Here is an 11,741-nt window from a genome sequence, read left to right as displayed (position 1 = left end):
GCAACTAAGGTGTGGTTTATTATCGTCCATACCTTACTCCACAAAATCTTAACTATACCTCTAGAGGGAAAGTTGCATATCTTTAAAGAAGACGTAATAAATACTAGTTACATTTTACGCTTGACGTCTTTTAAGAAAATGATATCCGTATGAAAGACTATTTATCGTATTTTACAAGTTTTAGCAAAAAGTTATGGAAGGGACATTAAGTTCTCCAAAACTTCAAGTAAAAGGAAAGTCGTTCCAATATTTACATATTTACACCACTAAAAAAATATACTTCTCCTAAAAACTATTTCGTACATAATTTCTCTACAATCTACTCTACAGACAGCTGTGAGACTGAGTGCTATCAGGCACAGTTCAAGCCGTAGACTTGCCATAAGCCTACCTCACGAGAATCCCAGAAGAAAATGTTTTGGCGAGCGAAGGGTGATTTTTCGGAAGCGAAGCGGATGAGCGAGCGACCAAGACGCGGTAACGTGCCACTTTGATTGACCCCGAAATGGAGTGCGCCTCTATTGTTGGTTTGATCAAAATATTTTTTCCTGGATCCGCCCATGAATATAGAATATACTTCAAATCACACAACTCACTACCTGTATACTAGACCTACAATAGACGCTTGTCCGAGTTAAACAAAACAACTCCTGACCAAATGAGACTTCTTAATATTGCCGACAAATATCTGTTGCTTAAATGGGCATTCCCGAGTTGCTGTTTGTCTCGGTTTCGAAGTGAGTCTTGGTGCTCAACTATTATAAGTAAAATGAGTTTGATTGGCATAAGAATACGCAACTCATTTTCATTTGAATGGTTGTGCCCAGAACTCGCTTCGAAACTGAGGCATGCAGAAACTCGGAATGGGCTATTGCCTTTCTGTGTTCTCTATTCCCCTTTTGGTCCTCGAACTGGGGAGAGAACGGAAAAAACGAGAGAGAGAGCATGGGGTTGAGCATGGACTCACACAGCTCTCTGAATCTGCGTCCGCAGTTTCGAAACTGCTGGGATCATTTGCCCAATTCAACAGTGCAACACATCGTCATGTACATTATCTGGTTGGTTCTTTCAAGACATGAATGGTCAAGTGAAAGCTTTAAAAAACTTGAGCTGATCATTTCGTTGCCATAGCCGAGAGCTTCCATTTGGTGTAGTTTTTTCTTCTTCAGAGTCATCTACAAATAGCGGATTGTGCACCACGCCTGCGTGTTTCTGTAACACCTCATCTGCTGATTCATACACCGGGTTATCTCGGGCAATAGCGACAGCGTTATCCGAGATTTTAATTTCCGTGACCGCTGCAACCATGTCGAAGCTTTCAGGGTCGGATTTACTGCGTTGAGAATCAAATTTTTCAGTCGGTACTGGTTCGGCGATAAAAGAGGGGTTTTCAAAATTGTACTCATTCTTAGCCATCATTTCTCTGAAAGGCAGGCTCACCTCAGTTTTCATTCGTCGAGCATGATATTCAACACGCGCGTTCTTCGACCAATATTTTCTCCTTCTTCGTCTCCTCCACAAAAGCAGTATAAAAATGATCACTAACAACAACAATACTAGGCATCCAACAAGAGAGTAGAGGCCCACCGAACTCAGTCCTGAATGCAACTCGTTCCCGCTGCTATCGCTGTCTGTGGGTACGTCACACGTCTTCCCTCTGTGAGAAAGAGGACATAAACACGCGAAGTCTTTACCTTTTAATGGATAACAGCTACCTCCCTGTAGGCAAGGATTAGGGTAACAATTTCTCCAGTCCCACTCACAATTCTCTCCAGTCAACGGATATTGACATGGCGTACAGTTCCGTCCGCCGTAGCCTGGTGCGCAGCCGGAGCAATTTCCACCCCAAGGTGGTTCGCAGCGACAAGTGTACTTCGTTGGATCTGCTGCGAATGAAATGCAAGTGCCGTTACGAGGACATATTGATGGGATTTGCCGACAAACAGTGTCATCTGTATCACAATTTACCCCAATGTAAGGATCTTTACAAAGGCATATGTAGCCGTTGACTTTGTCTACGCATGTACCTCCGTTGAGACAACTGCCCTGCTCACAGTCGTTGACGTTCGTCTCACAAAGTCTACCGCCGAAGCCTGGTTTACAACGACAAATAAAACCGTTTATGATGTCTTCGCACCTCTCTGTTCCAGTCAAGTTACAAGGATTAGGACGGCACTCGTTTATTTCTACGTCACAATCAGGAGGGGACCACCCTGGCTTACAATTGCATGTATAATTTTCCCAACCGCCGAAGCCATCCAAGCATTCGCCAACAGTGTTGTCGCGGGAGCACGGGTTCGGATTGCAGTAGTCTACGTCATCACAGCGAATTCCATCGCCAGTAAATCCAAGTTTACAAGTGCAAGATGCTCGGCCAGGCCCCGCGCGGCTACAAATGGCATATGCACTGCAATAACTTTGGTTCATTGAACACACGTCAATTTCGGTAACCAGGACGGTCAAAACATTAACTGTACTCAGGCCTCCATGGTCAGTGGCCTTCACTTTCAGAATGTAACGATCGCGTGACCAGGAGTTAAGCTGGCTTCCAACCACAAGACTTTGCTCCTTGACTTCAAATTCCGCGATAATTTCGTTCTGTTCTCCCTGCATTGTTATGTAAAACACTGTATCATTGACGTCTTGATCTTCCACAACGAACCTCCCGATTTCGTAGCCGATTGGAGCGCTTTCTGCAACAGTCACGGTCGTCTTTCCGTCTAGCGTAATTCGGGTTGGTGCCTCATTTACATCAGTGATTACAACATCAAAATTTTTCACGAATTCTAAGTCAGTAAGTACTTCTCGAGTTGTCAGTTGCACCGTAATGAGGGGCGTGGTCTCGTAATCTAACGGAATCCGTGAGACAACAATACTCTGTCCAATCAGGCGAAAGGGTACACCGCGTGTTGTTATTTCAAAAGAGTAACCCGAAAGCGGTGAGTCAACATCTACGACTGTGAAGTTACCCACCACAGCTCCGTAACTGGCGTCCTCACGGATCGTCAGCGCAGAGAACAGCACATTCGTTGGTGGTTCAGGCACGTCTAAAACGAAGACAATGACAGAGGCATATGTAGACATCTTCGGAATCCCATCGTCAGTGCATTTCACATAAAGTGTGTAATTCGCTTGACTCTCGTAGTCAAGTCTCTCGCGGACTAGGATGGAGTTTGTACCTGGTTGAACAAAAAACGTCGAAGGTTTCGTGTTTACATCACTTGAACGTTTTCTTCTGGAACTCGAAGGTGCGTGTGCCTTTACAGTAACAAGAAGTTCTGCTTCGGCTTGGCTCACGAACTTACACGTATGTGTCTGGGGCCGTAAGGGATTGTTAACGTTGTCCTCATCAGTGACAAGCACGTATGCAACGATTGTAATTCCAACATCAGCAGTCTCGTTAACAGTTGCCACCGCCTTCGTGACGAGCTTTACATCTGAGATATTTTTGGGCGGGTTTGGGTCCAAGATTGTGTCGCCATGTGAATCCGAGAAAATGACGTTGGAAGGTGGATCGTTTGCGTCTAAAACTTGAATAACAAAGTCCTTCCTGCAGGAGAGTCCTCCGCTATCACTGCACAGCAAAGTTACGTTATGGGAGGAGTGCTTTTCGTAATTGATCGCCAATCCGTTACCAGTTAAGAACAATTCAATTTGAGACATGTTTATCATGACTCCAAACCGTCCGCCAGCGTCATCAAGAAACTGACAACGAAACCACTGATCAGAATTGGCGATATCGGGATCAAGCACCGTTACCACACCAACAACTGCACCAATAGGAGAATTCTCTTTGACACTAGAAGACGAAAGATGAATATCATAAGGCGGCTCATTAACGTCAACAATTGGTATTGATAAAGTCACAGTCTTGGATAGCTGCGAATGCGCTCCATTGTCTGTAGTGGTCACGGTAATGTTCACGTGACGGTGCACTTCGAAGTTTAGCGCAGAATTGTCCGCAACGTAAAGCTTATCCCGGTCCATGAGGAAAACAGCTCCGCTTGGGGTCTGGGCTTCAATGACGTAAGAGTGCACCTGACCACTGTCCTCATCTAATGACGTCATTTCTCCAACGAGCAAGCCAACCTGGAGAGAAGTATGAAAATAACGAGTACTGAGCAAAAAAATTCTGTAAGCAACAAATTGAATACGACGACTTGTATTTAACATGGCGCGAAAGTCAATCAGATGATGCAAGGTTTATTCATTTGGGTAACATAATTTTAAACTTTTTGAAGGTCTTATTGCAATGATCTTTGTCGGAGACAACTGACATCAACTTTAACACCGTAAATTTAAATTGACACCAACGAAGCAATTTTTGTAGGAGCGTACGAGCAGACGAGACTTGACACCAGCGGTTCAAGATTTCGTAGCAAGTTTTTTCATCAAATATCATGATGCTGCTTGAGACGGATTATTTCAACAGCTTCAACCGGAATTGTGGGTTGTTCTCCATCTCCTACATAAACCACTAACAACCCAAAATCCCTCAATTTGCTCTCATGAAGAGCCAACGCTCGAAACGTCGGCTCAGAAATCTTTCTCATGCATGGTGGGTATTTTACCTTTATTATCTCGCTTGGTAAAACCCAGTTTTCGTAAGATCTTACTTGCCTTGTGCTCATTCATCATCTACCTTTGTTCAAATGTGGGATCGCGTCTTTGGGTAGCGACGTTAGCCTCGGGAAAACTGTAAATCGCGCGGGCGAGCGTTGACACGCTCACTGTGTGTCCCCGCTAGCTCGCCGCTTACTGAGTCCCGCAATCTGAATCACTTTGCGATGCCCGAAATCAAGCTCGAAAGAAAGCTCGTGATAAACTAGTTGAACTTGCAGTTGACAAGCTCCTATTGGGTTTGATAGCTCTGTTGGAAGAGCAGAGCAGGGCAATCGCGCGGTCATGGGTTCGAATCCCATTCAAGACGGGATGTTACCCGGCTTCCTTTGCACCTAGTTAAGTTGCTCAACAAAGTGCGATGATCTTTCCAACTTTCATTTCAAATCTCAGCTTACCTGTGAATTTTCAGCAACTGCTGTTCCTTGTGGTAATATTATCCCCGAGGGCTCATCATTCACATCTAGCACATTGACCACAACATATTGACTCAAGGTGTCATTTCCGCTATCGGTCACGCTAATGTTCACGTGATACATATGTTGAACTTCATAATTAAACCTCGTAAGAGTTTTCAATTGATCGCCTTCAATGGCAAATAACGAGCGCGGTTCCACGCGGTAGGAATAACTTTGCCCTTCGTCCTCGTCAAGAGTTTCCAGCACAGCAACCACGGCCCCAGGATTCAAATTTTCTGGAATCTTAAGAGAAAACACATAATATCGTAATCTCAGGGTGTGTTGCTTTTGGCGAGACCAAATAGGGATTTTTGATTTGCCAGATTTCGCAACAGAAAGAAACGCGAAATCCGAAATTGGATTTATAACCGTGGCAACCCTCCGTGAATGTGCTCAATATGGCGGCCTCTCAAGAAATTACGTGTTTTCTACTCTTTGAAGAATTGTGTGATGATACCATTGAGGATTTTCTAATAATGACCACAGAGGCCTGGCGAAAAATGGTGGCGGAGTCGAAAAGGGGAAGACCTCAGTATACTCAACTGGAAATACCGATGGTTTCAACCGCATCACTTCGGATCCAGCGCAGATCGCGAATCCGTAAATAGGGATTTGAATTCTTTGGATTTCAAATCCAACGAATCCTTTTTGAAAAAGGATTCACCGGATCAAAAATTCGGATTTGGATTCGCCGAAAGGAACACACCCTTGATTAACTAAATGTGACACCCTTTTCCAGGGGAGGAGTTACACCATAAAAATCAAAAATTATGGGGAACATATCTGTTTACAAACATTGCTTTTGTTATTCAAATGCGCTAACCATAGGAACAAAAGATCCTGTTTTTCAACAGCCAATGAGGCTTTGGTTGGCACATTAATGACAATAGGTGACGTCAACGATATCTTCCCTATAGAGGGCTGATGGGTAATCTGAACAACACAAGGGGTTTAAAGTGGTACTATGATCAAAAAATCATTTACTTTTTTTCTTCAGATTTTGAAAGCGTGTTTGCTTAACACATGACTGGCAAAATTTTGAGCTTTGAGTTTTATCCAAAGGCTGTTTATTTTGAGTGTAAGTTTTGGATTTCACGGTCCGCCATTACTCACGTTCAAAACTGGCCGATTGGACCTCAGAGGGTTGGATCTAGAGAAAATGACGTCATTTACTCACTAGCTTAAAATTTCAGCGTGTAAACGAAATTTATTACATATGCAAAACACGGGTTTAAAAGTCTGAAAGCCCGAAACTCCCGTGCTGCATATTAATTCGGCCGCGTACACACGCATTGCATTCTTAAACTAGTGAGTCTTTGACGTCATTTTCTCCTCAACCCAGCTCTCTCAAGATTTTCAAGTTAGTAATGGCGGACCAATAAATAAGAAAATTCCAGTTAAAATAAACAGGTGTCTCTTTAAAATCAGAACTAAAAACTTGGGTCAGTTAGTGTTTAGTTAACATAGTTTTGAAATCCAAAGAAAAAAAAGAATTGTTTTTTTGGTCGCAGTACCACTTAAATACCGACACACAAACCTAGTGGTCGCGCCTCCTAATCCCTTTCAATGACAGAATTACCACTACGTTCAATTAGACTGTCCAAGAGAGAATAAACGTTATAGAAAGGGCGACGCAAACTTAAGTCTTGCCGGTGGCATATGCGAATTTCAGTTTCAGTTAAGATATTTTTAGATGAAACAGAAACGACATTTACAGAGACATTCGCACAGGAAGTAAGCACGCTCCATCACAAGAAATGAAACAAAACTTTCCGCTTGACTCGCTCCTCTACAAAATTATGCTGTCGCCCTTTGATGGGTTTTATACATTTGCCTAAATTAAGAAAACTGACTTCAGTTTCTGAAAAAACTATTGACATTAGTAATCCTAGCCCCATTTCCAACTCTTCTTCACTGCCTCTTTTTGTCTCGGTCACTCATTAACTTCCTTTTTGCGGAAATCGAACGAACTCGCTGCTAGATGTCTTCATAGCTCAGTGGTAGAACATTCCACATGGGTTTAAGTCCCGTTCAATTCTGGATTTTTCCAGTTTTTTTTAGAGCCGCTTGAGTCGTTTAATCAACAGTAACTGTGATGCTTTTTCACGCACAAAATCTTCGATTTCCCATACCTCAAATTTCCCAGTTGAAGACTCTATTCGGACTGGCGGTTCACTGACATCCGTCAGTCTCACAGTAAACTGCTGTTGAGTCGCTTCTCCGTCCTGATCTTGACATTCAACATCAACCAAATAATCCGGACCATCCGGGGATTCATAATCCAACATCCGGGAATCCGATACGACAAGGGTTAGACCGCTGACTTTGAATCTTCCACCAGCGTCATTTCGTAAGCCACAAGTTATGTTTTGATGGAAGAACGCTTCATCTGGGTCTGCAACAGTTATATTCCCGACAACAGTCCCACGGGGAGTATTTTCAGGAATCACGAGGTTGCTCAACGATATGGATGAAGGAGCCTCGTTCACATTCGTGACGTAGATGGTAAAGGTTTGATTGACAGCCATGGAATTGTTTACATCCTTTACTTGCACTGCTATGAGATGGCTCTGAGCCGCTTCGTAGTCCAGTGACCGTCGAGTCAAGAGCTTCCATGTGTAATGGATTATTGTTGGACGTAGCTGAAAGTAAAAAAAAAAACCCACTTTTTAAAGGGCTCTCTCCAGCGAAACATTCTTGAGGATAGAGATTTGCAATGGTTCTTCAAAACTTAGAACGTTCTTCATTTGAGGAAAGTCAAACAAGAACCTAACAGTTGAATGGAAAACTGATATGTAGAGCGAGCGAATGGACCTCTTCGGTTTGTACGTTTTGTTTTCCCATTTTAGACCACGTGATGCTCCCAAGAGAATTTTCCTTTTGTTTTTTCATAAGTTATGCATACATATGCACATGCATAAGACGGCATTTGAAAAAAACTGTTCCCAAGAGTAACATCACGTGGTCTGAAATGGGAAAACAAAATGCACAAGCTAAAGAGGTCCATTACCTATCAACCAGAGTGACCTTGATAATAAGTGGTTAGTAGGGTATCGCATACTTGTGAAGGAATCGACTTTTTCAGCTGAGCCAAGACAAGGGTCTTTTAAAAGCTGAGCAAAAATTTCCTCCGTTAATAAACATCAGTAAATGGTTAGACTCCCTCTTATTTTTGGATGAGGATTGCATACCAATGTTTCGCAAAAACGAATGGCGCGTTTAACATATTCATAAAAGAAAAATGAATCATAGATGCTGTATCAAGCCCACAAGCCCATGCCTCTTGAGAGAATGTTAAGTTCGAGTTGTGCGAGCGGCGGAGCTGAAAACTAGTCTAAGATGGAATTCTGTGCTATCTTTTACCTCAAAAGCAGAGTCAGGATCATAGAGAAGCTGAATCGACAGGTGGCTAAGCTGAGGGTCCTTTAAAGTGACCACACCCACCAAAGCACCGGTGAGGCCTTCACTCACGCGATTATGATGAAGTACCAAGTGTTGCGGTGGTTCGTAAACGTCAATAACCTGAAAAAATAAATTAGCGGAAGACAATTTTCATCACGAGGATATGGTAACGACAATTATACAAACACCACTATCAAACAAAAGACCATAAACCTTATTCCAAAATGGCCGCCATTTTAGTATTCTTTTGATTGATTGCAAGTTGGCCTTTTTGGCCTCGTTCAAGCTTAAATATTTTTTTGAATTTTACGTTTGAAAGCGAGGCCAAAAGGGACAGTTTGCAAGGAAACAAAAGAATACTAAAATGACGGCCATTTTGGAATAAAGTGTATTGAAAGTTCCATGCTAAAGAAACATAATCTTTAGGAATATTTAGGAAGAAGCAAACCACAAAACGGACATTCCTCGTTGAAATAGAACAAACTCTTTGAAAAGCAACTACACAACAGACTGAAAAATGTCGCGGTAAAAGATCGATGCGTATTGTTCCACTATGTCCTGTAAACGCAACACATTCTACGGCTGCCAATCGCAGAGAAGAACATTATCTATTTGCACAAATGTAATGAAAGAGATATTAGGAACTTTTTGATTGGAGGACAAAGTAGTCGTCCTCCGATCTAAAGGTCCTTATTATATGTTATCCCCGGTAAATGAAATGAAGAGATTTATTTATCGATTGTGACGCGGAGACACTCGGAAAAAAAACGAGTACTCCCTTGAAGGCTCGACTCGTACAAAGGAGCACTCGGATTTCTTCCGAGTACCCCCGAGTCACCATGAATAATAATATTAATTATAATGATAATAATAATAATAATAATAATAATAATAATAATGATAAATCTATTCATAGTAAAACTATTCAATCTATTTATTTAATAATAAATCTATTCATTTTCCGTTTTCTTCTCATGGTGGCCATGTTAGTCTCGCAACGTAACCCTCTGGGAATTAAGCTCTTTTCTAATGCAAGCTGTTTTTTTTTGGAACTATTTTAGAATAGAGCGGTTTTCAATAGGTCATTTCCGAGTTCATGCCTGCCTCCTCTTCAAAGCGAGTCTAAGTGCGAAGTTTTTGTGATGGTAATTAGTTCTACTTTACATATGAATGAAAACTAATTTTCATTATTATTATTATTTTTTATTTTATGAGCTTCGCCAAATAAACAAACAAAACAATTACGTATACAGAAGAAAATTGGCAGGGACACCGCAACAGCTGTGGCCAATTACAGCTACTTCTGATTGGTTGACAAAATGACGCGAGAACTTTTAACCAATCACTGAGTGGAGTAATGCAAATCCAATGCAATTCGCGTATTACTTTCGAAACTCAATTGAAAACCGCTCTAAATTAGCGCGAGATTTTTCAACCAATCACTAAGCGTAGCAATCGCAAATCGCGTAATTACTTTAGACAGTCATTTGAAAACTGCTCTATATGAAATTCCCAACATTTGAACTGCGAAATGGACAGGAAATGAAAGGTAGAAAGATCACCGCGGTTAGATGAGCAACTTATTGAGTAAAAACAAGCCATGGTTGGTCAGAATAGAGTTGTTTGCAACAGGGTAACCCTTATTCAAATCACGCGGCCCAGATTCCTTACCCGAATAGAAAACGCTTGAAAATTCGTTGCCCCTCCACTGCCGTAAACACGGATAACAATTCTATACTGGTTCTCCTCTTCGAAGTCTAACGACCGCTTAGTAACCAGGTCTCTCGTATTCACAACACTTCCGCTGACCAAAGCGAAAGTTCCGTTGGCGTCATCATCCAGCTTCAACACCAACGAGTCATTTGTGTTGGAGGCCCTTGCGGTGACACGTCCCACGACACTGCCTGCAGGCTCATTTTCTTTTACTTGTGTAGAATTCAATGAAATGTTAACTTGCCACGATAAAAGATTGTTTCGCACTTCGACATAAAGCACTCTGGGGACACTGACATGATGACTGTCGGAACAGAACACATAGATCTGGTGGCGGGATGACGTGGCGTTCGTAAGCGGTCTTTTAACAAAGAGCTGAAGAATGTCAACCCTAAACAAGCTATCAGGATTCATAAGGTAACAGATATGAGAATCGTGTTCGTCTTCATCAACGACAATGAATGTGCCAACAAGACTATTTACCGACGCGTTTGAACTCACGACCTGCTGTGACAAGAGAACTTCAGTAGGGGCATCGTTGACGTCTTGAACACTGACGTTAAAGCTCTGCTCGATGTTAAGCCCTCCTTTGTCTACGCATCTAATCTCGACTGTTATCAAACGCGAGCTGTCTAACGCTTCATAGTTTATTTTCCCGTTGACGAGTAAAGCACCGTCTTCAAGCCTAAAAACGCCATCGCTCACAACATCACATTCCCCAGAATCGCCCCTATCGGGATCCTCCATTGTGACGTCAGCTACTTGGTACCCAATCTCTTCATTTTCTTCTACGCACAACCCTGATGACGAAGACGAAACACAAGCCTTTTTGGGACGGACAATTACGTGAGTGGGTGGTTCATTCTTGTCGATAACGGTGATGTTGAAACTTTGCTCAAACGATAACCCGGCGCTATCAGCGGTTCTCAGACGAATAAGGAGCGGATTTCGCATTGTTTCGTAATCAACATTTTTGGAAACTCTCAGAGTGTTACCGTAAATTGAAAATGTGTCGTTTGGGTTAATCACCAGCGCAAACGTGTGATTATCGCCGAGATCTGGATCGCGCGCAATCAAGGAACCGATCGTGGTATTCAACGACGCATGCTCGAGGAAAGAATCCGCAGACAAGAGAATACCCTTGGGATTTTCATTGACATCAAGAAGACGAATTTCGATCAAAGACGTCACGGTGCTTCCCAGGGGATCTGTTGAGCGCATGCGCAGTCTCCATATACTATGAGATTCGTAATCCAACCTCTCGGCCCAGGATACCAATAGTAAGGACTGGTTGATGGAGAAGACGTCGCTGCCGCCCACTATTGAATACTCATGAGATTGATCAAGGTCTTCATCCAATGTCGTGAAGTTGCCAACCACGGAGCCATTGCGAGTTCCGGCAGAACTTACTTCTGTAAACTCTCCTATTTGGCCCCCATGAAAGAGGATCCCGGAAGGAGGATCGTTGGAGTTCATAACTGTAACGTTCAGCACCGATACACTGGCTTGTCTGGGGGAGCCATCGTCTTTGGCTTCCACTGTTATACT

General features: G+C 42.6%; 1 protein-coding gene across 1 annotated transcript in view; it reads right to left on the bottom strand.

The window, feature by feature from the left end:
• LOC137976654 (protocadherin Fat 4-like) overlaps positions 1-11,741 on the bottom strand; it is a 35,469-nt gene continuing 23,728 nt past the window's right edge. Inside the window, exons 19-23 of the mRNA XM_068824019.1 lie at positions 10,152-11,741; positions 8,442-8,600; positions 7,211-7,720; positions 5,019-5,321; positions 1-4,089 (exon numbers count right to left, since the gene is read on the bottom strand). The exon at positions 10,152-11,741 is cut by the window's right edge and continues 200 nt beyond it. Coding sequence (XP_068680120.1) covers positions 1,084-4,089; positions 5,019-5,321; positions 7,211-7,720; positions 8,442-8,600; positions 10,152-11,741 — 5,568 coding nt within the window. The 3' untranslated portion in view covers positions 1-1,083. The remainder of the gene's footprint in view (positions 4,090-5,018; positions 5,322-7,210; positions 7,721-8,441; positions 8,601-10,151) is intronic.

Source organism: Montipora foliosa, chromosome 11 (assembly GCF_036669935.1).
Source record: "Montipora foliosa isolate CH-2021 chromosome 11, ASM3666993v2, whole genome shotgun sequence".
Lineage (NCBI taxonomy): Eukaryota > Metazoa > Cnidaria > Anthozoa > Scleractinia > Acroporidae > Montipora > Montipora foliosa.
Note: the sequence above shows the minus strand (reverse complement) of the source record. Positions and strands in the feature narration are given on the sequence as shown.